The 19,919-nt window shown below is 38.0% G+C and overlaps 2 protein-coding genes across 2 annotated transcripts in view; one reads left to right on the top strand and one right to left on the bottom strand.

The window, feature by feature from the left end:
• LOC141440176 (cell adhesion molecule Dscam1-like) overlaps window positions 1–19,919 on the top strand; it is a 267,224-nt gene that overhangs the window by 193,196 nt on the left and 54,109 nt on the right. Inside the window, exon 7 of the mRNA XM_074104637.1 lies at window positions 81–124. Coding sequence (XP_073960738.1) covers window positions 81–124 — 44 coding nt within the window. The remainder of the gene's footprint in view (window positions 1–80; window positions 125–19,919) is intronic.
• Window positions 5,846–13,475, bottom strand: LOC141440375 (ubiquitin carboxyl-terminal hydrolase isozyme L5-like). Its single transcript, XM_074104881.1, has 7 exons — window positions 13,312–13,475; window positions 12,526–12,610; window positions 11,514–11,577; window positions 11,329–11,434; window positions 10,482–10,709; window positions 8,380–8,537; window positions 5,846–7,372 (listed from the first exon to the last, which is right to left on the bottom strand). Exons 2-7 carry the CDS (start codon window positions 12,596–12,598, stop codon window positions 7,033–7,035), a joined length of 969 nt encoding a protein of 322 aa, XP_073960982.1. The 5' UTR covers window positions 12,599–12,610; window positions 13,312–13,475; the 3' UTR covers window positions 5,846–7,032.

Here is a 19,919-nt window from a genome sequence, read left to right as displayed (position 1 = left end):
TCCGTTCATCATCATCATCATAATATCAGCCGTTTCCATTCGTGTGCGAAGAAAATTTATGTTTTGTCATTTTGTTCCAGGTACGTCCATGAAAACAAGCTTAATTCGGGCCCTACGTCTTTAGGTAAGCATTAATACAACATCATCATCGTGGGTGACACTTCCCGGCCCGGATAATACCGGGATGGAAATACCGACCCAATTTTTGTGTACACGCCCATAGAAGCTCCTGTCAGTTTCTATGGGGGAGTACACAAAAAACAGGGCCAGTATTTCCATGTCGGTGTTATCCGGGCCGGGAAAGAGTGTCACCCATCATCGTCAGTCGAAGACGGCCATTGTTGGACAGCCTTCCTCTAACATCAGTCGACGATCGGTTTTATGCTACCAAAGTCAAAGTCAAAATATCTTTATTCAATTTAGGCTATAACAAGCACTTATGAATTATGAATGTCAAAAAAATCTACCAACATTTCTTATTGTTATTTTTACATATTATGTGTCATTGCTGTTATAAATAAATTATTTTCTTTCTTTCTTTCAAATCCCGCAAGAAACTCAACGAGGTAGGTATATGTTTTTTTAACAGATTTACAATATTATTAGAATATCTATACATCACAAGTATTTAACACAACTTTATTTTTAACACAGTAGGTTCGCTATTTGAAGTAAGGGATCGCCAATGTGGATCGGAATTATTTCCAAATATCCCTGTCCATGATATAATCATTAACTTTATAATACGCCTTAGATTTAATGTCTTCTTAACAATAGATCTGAATTTTGTATCCGTTTCATTGGTAATGGGTATTTTATAAAATTTGATTATAAAAAAGTATGCTATTTCCCAGAAACGATTTTTTGGTTTTAGCCAGTCTGTAAGATAGAACTTTAAGCTTCCCTGTGTTTCTAGTAGCCTTTGGCTTATCGACGTTAGTGGGAAAATCACATATGTTCTTCCTAACATACATGATTATTTCAAAAACATAAAGCGACGGCAGGGTTAGGATATCTGCTTCCCCGTAGGGTGGGGGGGTAGCGCTTATTAACTTCCCAACTCCCAAAATTCGTAAAAAACGTCCGTAAATACGACCAGATTAGAATTCTCAGCCTGCGTCTATATTTACTGAACGTTTTCAAATCTAATGAACATGGACATTTTACATACCTACCTTCTTATAAATTTTAAATACCTACGTATAATAATAATAAAAAAACCTTTACTAAAGCAAATTAAGTAACGCCCTTATATAGACAAGGTCCCGAAGAGGAATCTCTTTCGTTCGCATTTTTTTGAGCTATTTTAATTTCGCATAATTTGTATTAGCATAATAGTACAGTCGCATAGTAATACTTTGGCCACTACTTTGTTTGGCATATTACGGTTTTAGAAATATTTGAGAACCTCTGGATAAGACCAGAACGCAGAAATTTTCGTCATCCAGTAAGCTATAATCACATAATTAAAATCCAAAATTTCAAGTCTGTAGGTAGAAATCGCAGTAAGGAACCTTAGACTTGGCACGACTTTGTCTAGATTTCATTACTTTTTAGAGATAAACAAGCAGCTCCATCGAGACTTGGTTTGTTTTTTACAGAATGTTTTTGGTGGGATAATTTATTTCAGATTTCTCATATCCACAGATTGTTAGTTACAGTGTTAGTTAGTTAGTAGTGTTTTTTCTGTGCATCTTTATTTCAGTTTGTATTTTCAATTTAGGTTTTACGGGATGACCGTAAAAGTAAAAATTTGGAATTGAAATAAAAAATACAAAAAGATTCCAAAAAAACCAATCTTAATTTGATTGCTTAGTAACGATATCTCTTGTCCGGGTGAGCGGTTAGTTCCAATGGAGTGCCGAAAAAAGTTTCTCGATGAGGGCTACGGCATAGATGTCGCTAGCGTCACTGCTTAAGTGACTAAGTAAGAAACAAACAAGCTGAGATATGAGGTGCATAGGGGAAATTCGTGTCGGTACCGTTGACCATCAGTGGTGTAGCGGTATAGCACGCGGTACGGATTACCGAGGACCTGGGTTCGATTCCCAGCGATGGTCTTATTTTTCTGTTTTTTCTGTGCATCTTTATTTCAGTTTGTATTTTCACTATATTAGTATGCAGAGCAAAATTAAATTAAATAAAAGTTAAAACTAAATAAAATTAATTGAAAATTAAAACAAAAGTAAAGTATTATTCGTAGTAGCCCTGCTGTCTTTACTCGAAACGCCCCATTCAGAACGCCGACAATTCGCAAGCCCCTCAACCCTGAACCTGAAAGTTTAAAAGTAACCGCAATTGTACAGTCGGTGCTTATCATCGGCGAACAAAGGTTTCAACAACAAACAAAGGGCATTTCAATAAATAGGCGGGGCTGCCGTACACACCAAGTTGTAATGACCCTTTCATTTCGCTAAACCATTTTTCGACCAATTATTTTAATTAACAAATTTGATTCTTTCCACAAATTTGAACATGAAACTACCGTGAGACTCACTCATATAATTAATGACGTTTAGCTCGACATGTTTCGGGCTAATTCGTGGTCCTTCTTCCCGGAGAATTCCCGAGGAATCAGCCAGAAACATGTCGAGCTAAACTCGATTTAAAACGTGAGAAACTGAACTATTCAGGATTTATTTCAAGATAACATTGTGTAGGACCCTAGAAGTTAGGTTAGGTTAGTTTATTTATTTATCCTGAACATTTTACCTATAGTTGCAGAATGAAATGCATTTGTCCAAGCAAATGGAATATTTGTGAAACGAATAATTCGTAATAAATGTTTTGGTTAGGCATTAGTGAACTGTGGCCGTCAGGGCCGGATTTAGGGGAGGGGCTGAAGCCATGGTGGCCTAGTGGTTTGACCAATGGTCCCGGCCCGCACCTCTGAGTTTTTCGAAATTCATGTGCAAAATTACATTTGGAATTTACCACGACTTCAATTTACAGTGAAGGAAAACATCGTGAGGAAACCTGCACACACCTGTGAAGCAATTCAATGGTATGTGTGTAGTTCCCCATCCGCACTGGGCCCGCGTGGGAACTACGGCCCAAGCCCTCTGCTTGAGAGGCCTGTGCCCAGCAGTGGGACGTAAATAGGCTGGGATGATGATGAAACAGAGCAACTGCGCGGGGTCTCCACTCCTCTAAATCCGGCCCTAGTGGCTATACAGTCTAACACCCTGGCAATCGCATTCACCGTCTCTTTCCACCCTCATCTTATACCTTGCGACAGGAAGAAGTGATGAAAACGATTGTTATTCCGCGAGCCAATAACGCCTCTGTGGCCGTATCGTCGCTCTGACGTTCGCGATCGGATTCACCGTCTCTTTCTACCTTCATCTTATAAAGTGTGACAGAAAGAAGTGGTGAAAGCGATTGTACTGTATTCACCCACGAACTACGGTGTGAGTTCCCGCCGTCAGAGAGTTAAGGCCTCTCCACACGGCCCGTGTCAGCTCCAGATTATTTATAGCGGTTATTTATTTACCTCGTGTGAACGCGCCTTTGTGAATGCGGTAATAGATTCTGAAATAGTACGGTATAGCACCGAATTGCGGGGCGATTTTTCAATCGTAAATAGTCGTTGAATAATTGTGTTTTGTTTTACTGCCGTAAAATCCCACAGTACTTATCTTAAATGATATTGTGCCCTTTGATGAATTATATTGTACCGGATAACTCACGTCTTAGCTCGGCAGTACACATTTGGGAGCATTTATACATACTATAGGAAGGCCTGGATGCTGTGCGAGCTCTGGCTCTAATGAGGGTTTTCACAGAGGTGAAATATCGCTAGATGGCGTTAGTATCGTGGAACCGCCGTTTGACAATTGACGTTTGTTTACGATTGGCTCATTTAGTTATTTAAGAGCGTTTATACCTGCCGAGCTGGCAACGTTGCATTTTTGTTAGTTTCTCTCGATTATTCCATAAAAATTGAATGTACTTAAAATTAAAAATGTCGTCTGATAGAACACTTCTTAATTAAGGTAATGTGTCTACTCCAATAATTGTTCGTTATAGACTTTTATTTTCTAAAAACCGTTAATTAATTCGTTTTTAAAGAATATAAAAGTCTATAACGAACAATTATTGGAGTAGACATATTAATTACCTTATATATTAAGAAGTGTTCTATCAGACAACATTTTTAATTTTCATTCAATTTTTATGGAATAATCGAGAAAAACTAACAAAAATGCAACGTTGCCAGCTCAGCAGGTATAAACGGTCTTAACCATTCACGAGCAAACGTCAAACGGATCTCACGATACTAACGCCATCTAGCGATATTTCGCCTCTGTGAAACCCTCACTATGTGGCGATTTTTTTCTACATTTTCAAAACTTTGCTAAAGGCTTGCGTCACTTCCGAATCGTCAGTCTTTTGAATAGGAGCATTTTTAGGATTCACTTAACATCCCCTATGAATAAGTGACGTGCTGGAATCCATTTTATTTCTTTTTATTTTCTACCCTTCCACCCCCACTACGCAAGTCAGTAGATGATTACTTTCGGCGTCAGACTCGCTGGGACATCTAAACTACAGTATCTGACACGCTTAACTATTTCAATGTAGTTTTTTTTAATCCTTAAGCCGATTTTAGACTTGCTAGAAAAATCGTGCAAGTTGCATTACATTGCGAGGCCGTAAAGCCAACGAGTTTGTAGTGGTCAATCGAGCGCCGCAATGTAATGCAACTTGCATGATTTTTTCTCGCAAGTCTAAACTCGGGTTTAGACGCTTTCCCATCACTGAAGGAGGAAATCATATACAGGCTGACTTCAAATTGGTAATACAAAATTAGTGTTTCGTGCTCAGTTAATGCTGGGTAATATAAGATGGGAAGATGACTTACCAAAAGGATGGAGAAGATTAGCCCATGACAGGGAAGAGTGGAAGAAACTAGGGGAGGCCTATGCCCAAGGACAACCTGACCAATAAAATGGTTGCCGAATACATATTTACATAAAATTAAAGTGGGGAGTAGAGTACTGGATAGATGATGGAAAATTTTTGTCTAGACTTTGCCCCCCTGACTAACTACCTATCTAACTATTACTACTACAAGTTATTTTTAAATTTTTTGTACATTAGTTTATAAGCTTAATTTATACCTACTACTTTTTTTTTTTTTGGTCAGAGAATAAAGGCTTTATTATTTATTATTATAATATAATGCATTAACTCTTGTTGAAATAAGTCTGAAAAAATTTGTGGTTTCTATACATTATTGAAATAAGAAATCATGAACAATGTATGGAAACCGCAAATTTCATCGGACTTATTTCAACAAAAGAGTTAATGCATTATATTACCCAGCATTAACTGAGCACGACACACTAATTTTGTATTACGTCTTAGAGTTCACCCTGTATAACTTTTTTCTTCCTGTCAACTACTAATCTACATAATCTAATAGGTCCCAACGACGCTGGAGTAAATCCCCACTTATCATTATGGGCCCCGGGTACTTAAGGTCGAATTTGTCCTCAAAAGAATAGTTCTGTTTTTTTTATGCAAGTGATCGCAGTATCTTCAGTCAAGCCTCGAGGCAGTCTTTGTGCTTCAGATAAAACTTAGGGATTTTTATAAAAGAGCCTATCAGTCTCTCAGAGCACCAGCAACGCACCTGTAACACCCCTCGTGATGCAGGTGTTCATGGACGGCAGTGATTGCTTCCCATCAAGTGACCCGCACGCTCGTTCCTTTTATACATAAAAAAAGATAGCGGAGCGGAGATGTACCTATTCGAGGCATGAAGAGCTTGAATTAATAAATAAATGACTGTAAATAATAATAAATAAATAAATGAATGACGATCTAAGGTAAACAAAAGTTATCGACACATACTTCATTTATTTAATACAATTTGTTAGTCACAGATTTGATTTAGCCTGCACTCCCACTGCTTTCCAGTATCGATTCAACCGCTACAAATCACCACTTTTCAGAGTCTTTGGGAAAAGTACCAGTTTTAAACGACGATGATAGCTTAGCGTAATAATTTCTTACAATGGGTGCACTTTGTCTTGGCGCTATCAGCTAAGTCCCAGAGTGCAATACGGTATTTAACAACTCCTGATTTTGCCATATCTTTATATTATTATGAAAATATAGATAAACAGATAGTGTTTAGCGAAGAGAAAATTTAAATCGGTTGAAAATTGGATTTATAGTGATTTTAAAAAAATCTATACCTGTCTCTTTCTCAAACGGTTTTCTCTATGCAGCAAGTATGGCGGTACTGGCGTGTGACGTCACATGCCAGTATATCTTTCTCTGTCTAATCTTGAATTTCAAACCTTTATAACTTTGTTATTTGTAAAGGTAGCTTAAAAATTGTTTTTCTATTCGATATCAGGCATTGTGTAGTTTTAATTTATAAAACATATACAAAATAGTCAAATACCGTATTAAATCGCGGACCAGACGCCAACAGGCAGCGGCGTAGTGTTTCCTCTGTTCATTGCGTATCATCACATCAGCCCTAGGACATCCACTGTTGGACATTGAAACACGCGCTTTAGTAATGAGTTTTTATAGCTTTACACATCGCACTTTTAAAACAAAAGTGTATCAACTCAAAACACACACACTACTACTTTAATTTAGACCTTCCAAAAATTTCATGAATCCTAAATCTGAATAAGGTATTATTTTGAGTTGATATACTCTTAATTTAGGATTGCGACATGCAAACACGCGCTTTTAGTGTGTACGGGTGTATCAGACCATACGGCTTCCAAAACACGCGTTTCGAAACGAACCACGTTTACAGTACAATTAGGGGCTGTTTCACCATCCATTGATTAGCGTTAACCGACGGTTAAATGTGATGCCCTCTCCGACTATTCGAACAAAACAAATAGAGACGGCATCACACCTAACCGCCAGTTAACACTAATCAATGGATGGTGAAACAGCCCCTTAATCTTGCCTCTTAGCGTAGAGAGGGACCCGCCCGTATCGCACCGCACAAGTTACCCCATTAGTTGTAATTATTACGCTATGTACGCAGTCATTCTAAACCTTCATTTTCTTATTCCCTTTCTTAGCAGCTCTTTCTTTCGCTTTCTCGTAGAGAGGCATCAACTTCTTCTCTTCCGCTAATATCTTCAACAGAACCACTATGAATGGGATATAATTATGTTTTCTCCGCGCCATCTCTTGTTGATACTTTGTCATCTTCACATCTTCATACTCAATGAGCATTCTTAGTCGTGGTATTTCGTTTTCCAGCTCCTCCGTCTGCATTCCCATGACTTGGGATTCGTTGAGGAGTTCTTCCAGCTGACGTTCGTAGATCATTTTTCTGTCGGAGACCAAGGCCATGAGGTTGAAGTGGATTTCACCTTCGGTGTAGCTGTGAAGAGAAATGGAGTAAAATCGTGAATGTTCTTTGATGTGAACTAACTTAATATAATATTATATCTCATAATTTTACAGCAAGGAACACAAAATTATTTATTAACTTATTCATACATCCATACTATCCATACTAATATTATAAATGCGAAAGTAACTCTGTCTGTCTGTCTGTCTGTCTGTTACGCTTTCACACCTAAACCGCTGAACCGATTTCGATGAAATTTGGTACAAAGATAGAATAGACCTTGGGAAAGAACATAGGCTATCTTTTATCGCGAAATAAAGGCTTTAAGGGGTTGAAATAGGGGGTGGAAGTTTATAAGGTGGAAGTTCGTCGCTGTCTGTGTGATTATTTTCAGTAAAACGTAGAAGTTTCTATCTGCTATTATTGGCAAAATAGGTAAGTATCCTAAATAAATAAAATACTTCCCCAAGTTACTATTCCACGCGGACGAAGTCGCGGGCAAAAGCTAGTAAGAGATAAATAGTTTATTTTTCTTTTTGACACTAATTTTGACAATTTGACACACACATATATTGCTATTGAATTAAAAACTGCAATTATTTTGTTTCTTTGTCACGACCAGGCTTGCCAGGTGTTTGGTATTTTACCGAGCCGTTCGGTATTTTAGCACTGTGTTCGGTGTTCGGTAAAACATTTTTTTTCTCCCTAATAAACGATTCAACTGTCAGATTTTACGCAATCGACAAAGATGTTGCCGCTTCCTGCACGCGCTCATTGTTTTCGAGCCATTTCGCGGATTGCGTTGGAAGCGTTTCTTTATGCTCACTGTTCTTCAGTATTTATTCGAAAAAGACCTGGTAACCCTGGTCACAGCACAAACCGCCTGGCCCCTCCCCGTCCCCCTAATTTTGTGTGCTTTGTTATGTGTTTATGGATGACTCCAAACTCGTGCCCAAAAAAGCACTCCCGAAACGAGCGCGACGCGAGCCGTGTTCACACACGCGTCTCGTGAATTGCGAGTGCAAATGAATACTAACATGTTGATCCTCTTCATGATAATAGGCCGGACAACGTCCAGCCAGTCTTGCTCCGGGGCGATGGGTCCATGGTCGATGGGTCCTTCCCTCAGCCCGTCTAGCTCGTACAACCGCCCATCGATGGGCATGTAACCCACAAAGTGATATACGTCATCGTCCTGGAATCATTGACAATACTGTAAATTTTGACTCATAATTATGTACAGTCAGCAGCAGAAGTGGATGAACAGTTGTAGCGCTCAAAATGATCCAAATACTTTATCTACTATTCTAGTATCACTTTAGATGTCGGGTATGCTGATTAGGAGATGATGAAAAATGCCGAATATGAGTAGTTAATTTAATTAGGAAATAGCACTGTATTACTGGAAATAGGGCGCGTATGTGTGTTCGTGAGAGTAGCGGGAAACCGGTGGATGCAAGTGGCGAGTTGTCGTTCATTGTGGCGTTCTAAGGGGGAGGCCTTTGTCCAGCAGTGGACGTCTTCGGGCTGATGATGATGATGATGATGATGTATTAGCGACCGAAATGTATGGGAGTTGGTAACGGACTGGCGTCCCGGGCCCGCCGCTCGCGTCCGGTGTTACTCGGAATGCTGAGTGTACAAAATGTTATGTGGCAGGGGTGGCCACAATACTTTTATTGCCTTGGCAGTAGAGTCACGTGTAGATCATTGTGAGCACACATAGTGGAATGAACTGAATTATGTACCAAGGTAAAACCTTTGTGTTACTAATGTCATGTTAAAATCCCATACTTTAGTCAAAGAAAATCATAGAAAAATTGATTATTAAAAGTTCTACCCTAGTGCATGAATCAGTTTGTTTGATACTAAAATAACCTAGCCAACTTATAGTAGTATAGAAGATTCCTTTATGTCAACTTTTAGTTAAGCTTATTTGTATATATTAAATTGTATAATAATTATGTTGGTACGCTATCCTATTGGATGTCCTGGAATGATGGTGTAATGTTTTATTAAATAAATAAAAAATAAAAAAAACTTAGCGACATTGTCATCAAAGCTCAATATCTCAAACATAGCTAAGAATCCCGCAAGAAAGCTCCCTTTTACGCAAAAAAAAACTGCATCGAAATCTGTTCATCTGTTTGAGACAGACAGACAGCCGCGATGGTTTACTAATGTTTCGGCGAAAATTATTTTGCAAATTATTAGCTCCCAAATTATATATCCCATATTTTATTCAGGCGAAATTTTATTTCCCGACGCAACGTTTCAATTCCTAAGTAATGATTTTTGATAAATTATTATTATGCAAATTATTACCTGGAAGTTTTTTAAGATGTCATTTATGTTTTCGTCAAATGTATTGATTGGCATACTTAGCTTAATTTAGCAAAATATTGATATCATAAATCATTTATTTGTATAAAAACATGGTACATATTTTGTGGTAAGAAAGAAAGAGAGTTTCACATGTTTTTATCACTATATAACATACAAATTGTAGTTTAAAATTAAGGATATGTTTTAATCTTAATAACATTTAATTAATCTCATTATTTAAGTGAATGGCATCCAACCTATTTTCCTAGTGCCAGTTATCCTGGCTGCTATAAAAAAAACCTAACATCGAAGGCTAACGCGAGAGCTACGCTCCGCTTCGTTCCCGCCTTAGCCTTCTGAACCTAAACTATCCAAGTCTCTTTTGCTTCGAAACGTCTTGCTCGCTCGCTTCACTCGCTCGCACAAATCAAATTGAAGTAAAACATTGCAATTAAGGCCATATGTTATTGGACAATTTGTTATTTGCCTGAGCCAATCATTTGCTACATAATTATTTGCCACATAAAAGTGTGATGAAGTAAAATTTTGCAATATAAAAGTGTGGCGAAAAAAGAAAAATGCGAAGTAAAGGTATGCCAACGATTAGTTTGCCAAATGAAACTTCGGCGAAAGGTTGGTTGCTAAGTGAAATTTGGCGAAACATATTTTTTCGCCGAAAAGGCAATACACCATCGGCGATAAACTTGTAACACCCCTATTGAGTCGGAGGTCAAAAATTTAACTCTAATCAGAAAAGCAACAAGGAGCATGGATTCCCTTTGTCAAACTTTGAATATGAATCCTAACTACTAACCTTAGATCCCATCTTTTGATCAAACTCAAAGTGTGCATGCGGTGACATGGAATTGTGCGATGTCCGTATGGTCTGCGAGTTACTGAGGGTCAGCCCTCTCATGCGGGGGTCGAAGCTCATGCTGAACTCTTTAAGTTTGGTGAGCTCAGGCCCAATGTCTACATCTGGGTGTGAGCAGTTCAGGAGCAAGCTGACCACTGCTTGAGTGGCACATGCATTGTTTATAACCTAAAAAAAAATTGAAAAATTACTGTCAAGATGGTTTGAAAAAATTTAAAACATTGGTTAAATTTATCCGTCAAATAAAATTAATCAATGGGTGGTGAAACAGCCCCTTATTTTGCAAGTGTGCCACAAAGGGCTTTTTTATATTTATATTACAGCATTTTCGAATAAACTTGGCAGAAAGTCATGTTTTGTTTAGACAACCAGATAACCTAGTGGTTAAAGAACCTAGCTATATAGCAAAAACCCTAAAAAAAAAACAAAAACAATTAGTTAAAAAAATAACTACTTCTATTTCATAATTTGCTCCATCATAAGACCATGGAAACCACCTTTGGTCAAAATACACCTAAAAAGCTAAGATACTGTGTTTTGTCTTGGAGTTAAAAAGTGTGATAAGAAGGATGACAGTTTCTTTAGTTAATATGTACATATTTACAACTTTGATTTTTACACACCATAAAAAGTTTACATACCCACATTTTCCTTGTTAAATTTTTGGAAAAACACTATGTTTGCCCGGGCAAGATTAGCAATTGCTGGTTTTTAAAACCTATATTTTCAAGTAGTAATTATCTGTTTCCAGGCCAAGGCAATAATTATTTTATAATGAAATCATTACCTGTTTCGCAAAGTAGATCTTATCAAGACGGTTGTCGGTCACCACAGGACCAGAAGGTTCCTCGTGTTGTAGGAATTTGAACAAGAATATTAATCCATGTACGGGTCTAAAACAAATAGTTTATTAAGAATATGCTTGTTATTAGTCGCCATTGTGGCGTGGGTAATGAGATGAGTTGAACATACCTCAGGTTTTCAAAAATGCCATCATCAATTGTCCATAACTCTTCAACTTGTACGCCTTTGGCACCTACAAAGTGAGAAGCCATACTTAATATTATAAATGCGAAAGTGAGTATTTCACAAAAAGTTGCCCCGTCATGAAATTGACAAGAAATCAGTTTTGTCAAGAAATTATGAACCCTAAGCACGAGAGCATAAAACATAAACTACATAAAACATACAAAATTTCTTGACTTCATGAAAACGTCACAAAATACTGTGAGGAAAAAAATCGTAATTTTGTAACTACATCAAAACTTTCTATTGGATCCAACAACAAAGATTATCTGACTTAATCACTTTTGCCACAAGGTTTTGTATATATTTAAAGAAAATATGACTTATCAACTTTTTGAGAAATAGTCAATTGTGTGTGCTTGTATGTTTGTCCGTCTTTCACGTCAAAACGGAGCTACGGATCGACGTCATTTTTGGCATAGAGATAGTTTATGGGGCAGTGACATAGGCTGCTTTTTATCCTGGAAAAAGCACAGTTCCCGAGGGAACAGCGCGTGATAACCGAATTCCACGCGGGCAAAGCCACCGGCAAAAGCAAAGAATTATTTTTTTTTATGAGAGGGAGGCAAACAAGCAGGCATTGCATCTGATGGGAAATGATCACCACCACTCCCTCGTATTACACAGAAATAAATATTAAAACTGATGCACACATCATTGTAAATATTGTCACTATCTGTCAAATGGTATAAAACTACAATAGACAGGGATAGTGTATAGTGTATAACACAATACAAGCTCTGACTTTAGTAGAGTTAAAACCGTTTACAGCTAGCCCATTTATAACAACATATTGGATGTAACAACCAAGAAAATAGTCCCAACACAATCTTGATTGATGCCCTAAAATACTGCTCTAAATGTCTTGAAACTGATAACATCATTTTTCCACTTTGTAAAGATCTATGCACAGAGATCCTGAGAGACAGATGTGTTGATTTCAGTTTTAAATCCTTACCAAACTTCCTTATTAGCTGTGTGAACACACCAGGATCACTCTCGATGAGGCACCAATCTCCAGCAGAATCCATGTTCAACTAGTCCTAAAAAAATGGAGATTTGAATTACTTTTAACCTCTTCACTGCCAGAAATCAAACGAAGTGACTCTGTACGCCTCAGAAAAACCAGCGACACTTGTTTTTTAATTTCATTGCAGAAGGATTAATTTCGAGTTGAAAGTTGGTGATGTATAGATGACCGTGGCGTGTGAGGCATTCCATTGGCTGTCACAAATAGATGACTGAGGCTGGCAGTGAAGAGGTTAATCATGATAAACATATTTCTCAAAAAAGGTTCAGTTCAATTGGAATGTTTGTCGGAATTATGCATATTAAACCAACACATTCTGAATTTGATTTCGTGAAAATGTTCTAGCTCACTTGGAAAGTTTTTATGAATTACTTACTGCTTAACAAATGCATTTTTCAATGTATTACTCAATTCTTAATTCTACATACAATTCTATTCTAGGTATTTCAAACATGCTAAAAATAAACATAACCTTCAATGCTTCGAAATCATTATAGGAATTTATTTAGATGTTATTATCGTGACGTCAACTCGAAACTGTAATGTAGTCTTTTTAGTAGTAATATGAAATATGCTTATTCGTAAAAATCTGCAAAATTCACGGTATTGACGTAGTTATTTGCCAAAATTTTAGGAAGAGCGGCCGCTTCAATGTTATGAAAAAATATAGGTACAATTTACTGAGAAACTGCTACAATTCTAATAAAAACAGACCTGGGTGGCGTGTGTGAGAGACGTGCACTTTATTCCGCTACAATTTTACTGAAAACGCAAATAATTTTCACAAAACAACAAAACCAAAGGTTTTGCAAGTCAGTCACGTCACTCTAATGTCAAATTTGACTGAAAATGACAATGACAAATGACAAACAAAAGTAATAGCCACACACGCTAAACAAACTAAATTTGTCCTAAATTTATCCTCTATTAATTTATCAAAAATATACTCTACGTCAACGAGATTAAGTTTATTTGTACGTATGTAATTTACCGGTGATGCGTCGAAAACCTAGCTTGCCTTAGCTTAGTTTGTGGAACGGTAAAGGACGCCATTTTTTTCATTTGACTTGACGATACGATGCGCGCGCAGGCAATCGAAACAAAACGTTTTAGAATAGAATACGCCTTTATTACGTTTTAGTTGTTTTTGACTAGTTTTCAGTTAGTTTTCTTGTAGTTATAATATAAGTTTTAATCAATAAATCAAATTATCATGTAATAAACTACCCTTCAGTTTCTAGAAGCAATTGGTTGGTTTTGCCAACATTGCGTATAATGAAACGTAGCAATGCGTATACGTAGGTACAAACTTTTCACTTCTCATGCTCGTAAAGTTGGCTTTTGTGATGGATCTAGGCGGCATAAAATGACTACGTAGTGAGTGAACAATTGTTTTCACTGTTGCTATTTCATTTCCTCGCCATCGAAGTGAAAAGCAGAGTGTAAAACTCGAGCATTCATCCATTTTCCCCTCGTGTCTATCCACCCTTTGCCGTACCCGCTCGGATGGCTATATGAACGTCTTGGGTAAAATGGCTCGTTTTATGCTCTTGTTGTACAATCTACTATTATATTTGTTTACAACATATTTAGAGTCGAGTTTAACTTATTTTCAACTAGAGTTTACCCGCGGCTTCCCACACGTAAACTATTCGATCTGGTAGTTACAATTGAAATTCCGGGATTTTACGAAATCCCAAAATTTATAGCGTTACTTATCTCCATTGTGTTAAGAAAAACTGTCCAAAACTATCGCTTTTATAATATTAGTGAGATGAAAATAATAATTTTTTAATGTGGGGTGGGGAAGTTAAAAATGAACTGCAGTGCAGGGCTACTATGAAACCCGAAACTCGAAGTTCGTATCGTACCTAGGTACCGTCCCTGTCGCTCTCGTAATAAACAGTATAAGTGTCAGAGGGACCGCACGACACGAACTTCGAGTTTCGAGTTTCGAAATAGCCCTACAGGAGCCACAGGCGGTGGACACTATTGTGATGAATAATGAAATTAACAAACAAAGCAGGCATTGAAGATTATCAGTAATATAGAATTTTAAATCGGTAGGTAGGGGTGGGCACTAGACCACTTATTTATACACTAGACCAATTATTTGTACCTACTAACATCTACGGCGAATTAGCTCGTTGAAGTGGCAATGGGCAGGCCATATAGCACGGAGAACAGAGATGGCTGTTGAGTTGGGGCCGAAAAGTTCTCGAGTGGAGGCCGCGGATTGGCAAGCGCAGCGTAGGACGTCCACCAACGAGATGGACGGATAAAGCCGCGGGTTCACGGTCATAAACATCTACGGAAGTTCTGTAGAATGAGTCCTACACTTAGAATGGTCTGACATTATTTTTGGCTGGTTTTTCTAACCACTGGTAAATACGCTCGTAAGTGCCTACTTCCTGTGAGCATTACTTATCTATTTAAAGGAATTAATATTTTCACTGTGACTTCGGCGGAGTGAGTAATCGTTAGACAGGTACCTATCATTATCAATCAATAAATTTTCTAACTTCATTTTGAATAGTGTTTCGGGATTCAAATTTTATCGTGAAACACGATTAATTATTAGATTACGAATATTAATCTATTTATTTATATTAAGGATGGATTCATTATGTACAAGCTTTTATTTTTGTATGCATACTCCAATTAGTTTTTAAATACCTAGTTTTCAAGTTTCAATCTGTTGGTTAAATATGCAAGCATTAAAACGTCACTTTACAAAAAAATAAAAGAAGATAAAAAACCGCGGGAGATTTTTTTTTTGCTACTTATGAGTTAACTATGGTTAAAATAATAATCTACTATTTTTGAAATTGTTAATGTATTAAAAAATAAATGCAATAAACTAACTTAAAGAAAATAAAGACTGTAAGAGTGTCTAAGGTGTTCAGTATAAATTAAAACCTTGTATATGTATACATGGCACCCAAATTGCGACTGGACTTACCGAAATTTATCCTGTAGTTTCCCAATTACTCAGCGGACACCTATAAAGACGCGTCTACTAGGTATATAAGCCGCAGTATTGAATAGTGTGTTACTTGAGCAGTGGCTTTCAGCGACTTGCGACCATCAGTTTCTTTCTGACCCAGAGTTACACCAAAATGTTGGTTCTAAGTGGACTACTGTCCTTGATCGTCTGGTGTCAAGCCAGTTTCCATTCTCAGCCAGTCACAGCTCACTGTGACCTACCAAACCTAGAGTACACAGTCGAATCTTCGACTGCAAGCGGAACTCCTTGTATCACCGACTGCATTAACGGGAAGTGTTTATCTTCATGGAATACGTGTGAATATTGCACTCCAGGGACCAGAACAGCGCCAACTTATTACACAAGTCAGTATAAGCAGGAGCTTCCACGATGCATAAGCAACTGCGGCCTTTTCGGACGCAACACTACGTGGTGTTTCGTTGACAACACTCTACGATGGGACTACTGTAACCCTGAAACTGATCCAGAAACAATGTTCGTCCAGAAATCTATACACGATTTACCGTGCTTAGACTTATGTCAGTATGTCGACGGGTTACAACGTTGTCACACTTCATCCCATACTCTGGAATACTGCGACGAAGAAGAGATTGCCTATGTTCAACAGAAAACCAGATATGGCAAGCGCTGTCGTGAAGAGTGCAAAATTTACGGCAGCACTTATTACCAGTGCTGGGATGAAGACAATGTTAAAGAAATCTGCGCTCCTTCAGCTGAATACCAAGATACAAAGCAACGAGTGACGCGAGCACTAGCCGACAAACCGAATAATAATGTTCTTGAATACGCAGCTATTATGAAGCTTAAACGGTCTACGATGGAAACAACAGTGAATGACCGAAACAACCCCATCAAAAAATACTACTACACAGTTTCAGGAAATGCTAAACTGCCTTTTAATAGTTGAAGCTGAAATTTCGCGTCATCATATACGCCCAGCTGGTACTCGTACCCAAGGATCTATCTCCACGGCAGCGAGAACGAATTGCGAGAGAATGGGTATGAACAAAAACCTTCCGAATCACAACAACGATCAAGTGGGACATTTCGTGTCTTGGAAGAATGGTGGGCCACCTGACTGGTATAATTTCGCACCTCAAACACAGCGAATAAATATAGGAACCACTAACGCAACCGTGACTGATGTCGTTTCACCATCATTATGGACAAGGACTGAAGAGGAAATAACTGCGTGGGCTGAAGCAGGGAAAACAGTTAAGTTTACTGTGGTGGCTGTGTATGCCAAGAATGTCAAGAGACCAATAGGGTTCGGTACTTCGGAGACGTATTTAAATCGCGATAAGAGTGTCAACCGCGGCATGAGTGTTTTGAGCTACTGGTATTCCAACGACCCTTACGCAGATCCTGATGAGTGGAATCGGAATTAATGTTCTGCTTTTGATTTATAAATTGAATTTTTGCTGACATTGTATTCACAATTTTGACATTTGTTTACTTAAGCGTGCCTCGTTTTTAATTTTCTATCGCTCTTTATTCATGATTCTTGTGTCAAGAAGAGAATCCCTTCAAGTATAAGCCCCCCTTTATACGTCCTTTTTATGCACGCTTTAGGGCACGCTTTATTTCAATAAAAAGTATACTTATTTTGCAAATAATTTTCTATTATAGAGCCATCGAACCTCTTCTACATTCCATCCTACGCTAGCGTTATAGGTAGCTAAATGCTAACTGTTTTAATTACTCCCTAAATTGCAGTAACTGCACCCGAGGGGCAGGGCAATGCAATCTGCATGCAATTCCTTTTTAATTAGACGGGATGGTAAGGCGGTTTGCATTTCGTGGACAGACGGGTTCGATCGTCATTTGCGGCATCGAGATAAAGCGTGATTGATAAATTTGATGATTGATATATTGATATAGTTAGTACCTAGAATGTCCGAAACCATTTTTAACCGACTTCAAAAAAGGAGGAGGTTATCAATTCGGTTGTTTTTTTATGTTTGTTACCTCAGAAGCAGAACTCCGTGATTTATGAACAGATTTAAAAAAATCCTTCTTCTAGGAATGCTCTCAATTAGGTCCCATACCATAAGCACCAAATCAGGATCGGATGATTGGATCCTAGGGAAATCGAGGGAACTCTGCAAATATTGTAGGAACGCCTATGGTAATTTCCATATAATTAGGAGTAACTCGTGCATTTGCTCTTGAAAATTATCATTTAGTGAAGTGGAACTAATGATGAAGACCAAATTTCATCAATGGAGCGACTACTCAATAACAAGTACTTCTCGGGTTGAATTTCAATTACTTTAACGCAGTTGCTAAGCAATTTAAGCTCATCGTAATGCATATGGTAAAATTTAACGTGTGGTTCCAGGACCAGGACCAGGACTCCTCAATAATGAACGTCTCTGCATCAGAAAAAGCAATCTTTCGTAAAAAGTGTCGAGCAGTTGACATTAAACTATTGAATCTTAGATTATCAACACTAAAAAGCGTGAAAAAAAAATTATAACAAAAAATTGAACCGACTACAAAAAACCGTGAAAATATTTTTCTGCCAGTCTGAAGTCGGTGCCTCAGCACGAGACAGCGCAGGAATGATTGAAGTCTAATATTATAATTAGCTTATATAGGTGAAGTAGACGACTATAGGTCCGCTCCTGCTGGCTCGTGCTGAGGCACCGACTTCAGACTGGTAGAAAATTATTTTCATGGTTTTTTTAGTCGGTTCAATTTTTTACTATACATTTTTTTTAGTTTTCTAGTCCAGCAGGTTCTTACTGAAAAAGAAAGTTGCACGTACTATCCTCCGTATTATCCTCGTCTTGACACAATATGGGTAAGGAACTCCGTCATATTAAATGGTGTATTGTAATTTCCTTTTCCATTTAACCTAAGTACCTTTGTGCCAAAATTGATTGGTATTGTTCAGCTGTGAGTCAGACGATTCTAAGATTTGAGATGTGATTCAGCCTCGGTCATGCAGTTCTAAATATTGACCTGTTGACCTTCTGCGCTGATTGTCTCATCTGGCCCTATACTACGAAGTATACAATTAGGACTTCGTATCTTGCCGGCCCACTTAAGTACGCTAATATTATTTAATACGAGAGTGAGAGGGACGGTACGATAGGAAATTCGATTTTCCACCGCAGCGACGTTTCACGCTATAGACGACTGTAGCTATTAAAATCCAGTGTTTGCAGATCCTTGCTTCTTAGCAAAATACGCATTACACAGATTACTTAATAGTTGGCTGTAAGTATAAATAAAATCAGAAGGTAACTACATAGGTACTTGCAATAAAATTCGCGCACAAACCATTACTTTTTGAAAGTGACTGACCATTTGTAGAGTTCGATTTTATTCCGAAAACATTGTGCAGACTGAATGTTTGTTCTCGGGCGTGCCTAGTATCCATAGTAGGTACTAGCTTTGCTTAGTTACACTAACGTAGGTAATAAGATTATTGTTACTAAAATAATATGAACTGATTTTTTGAAATAAATGGTTATTATTATTATTATTAGTTTGGGACTAGGTCAATTGGTGTCAAGTGTCCCGTGATATTATTATATTATTATTATACCTAGCATTTTTAGGGTCTCCCCCCCCTCTCTAAACCTTACTTGGAAGTTTCTTAACTTACCTAAACTTGGAAGATTCCGTACAAACTTAGAAAAATATTACTTGATTTTTTATGTAACGGCTACGGAACCCTAATTTGAGCGTGCCCGACACGCTCTTGGCCGGTTTTTTTAAAATAAAATTCTCGTAAAGGCATTCTCTTGCCGTTCCGCTCACGCTAATAATTTTAATAGTGTGAGGGGGGCACAAAACGAACTTCGACTCTCGCAGTAGCCCCCGAGAAGTGGAAACAGGTCCGTGCGAAATAGGTTCTTAACGCAATTAAGCGCGCAGTGCACCGCAAATTGCAATTATGCAAGTGATTGCCACCTGCCTCGTGATTGGTCAGGTCTAGCCAGTTGGACGATAGAATTGCCAGTTAACGTTTTTAACCCCCGGCGCAAAAAGGGGGGTGCTATAAGTGTGACACCAATGTATGTTTGTCTGTGGCATCGTAGCTCTCAAGCGGATGGAGCGATTTCGATGCAGCTTTTTTTACGTCAAAGCGAGTTTCCTTGTATGTACTTAGCTATGTTTCATTAAAATTGATTCAGGCGTTTTTGAGATATTGAACTTTGAAGCGTATGTAAACTCTTTACCTACTGTATACAACCCAACCAACAAAAAGTTGGAAAACCCCTGACTTTGTCAGTTCAAAGTTCAATATCTCAAAAACGGCTGAACCGATTTTGATGAAACATATCTAAAGACCATCGCTAGA

The sequence above is a fragment of the Choristoneura fumiferana genome, chromosome 22 (genome assembly GCF_025370935.1).
Source record: "Choristoneura fumiferana chromosome 22, NRCan_CFum_1, whole genome shotgun sequence".
Taxonomy (NCBI): Eukaryota; Metazoa; Arthropoda; class Insecta; order Lepidoptera; family Tortricidae; genus Choristoneura; species Choristoneura fumiferana.
The sequence above is the reverse complement of the archived record's forward strand: the minus strand, read 5'-3'. Positions and strand labels throughout refer to the sequence as shown.

What these genes read in the sequence shown, in the direction of transcription:
- LOC141440375 (XM_074104881.1), bottom strand. Translation starts at nt 12,598, where the DNA reads ATGGATTCTGCTGGAGATTGGTGCCTCATCGAGAGTGATCCTGGTGTG. An exon ending in AGATCTACTTTGCGAAACAG is followed by an intron (nt 10,710 to 11,328) that starts GTAATGATTTCA and finishes ATTTTTTTTTAG; the next exon opens with GTTATAAACAATGCATGTGC. An exon ending in ATCATGAAGAGGATCAACAT is followed by an intron (nt 7,373 to 8,379) that starts GTTAGTATTCAT and finishes TTCTCTTCACAG; the next exon opens with CTACACCGAAGGTGAAATCC.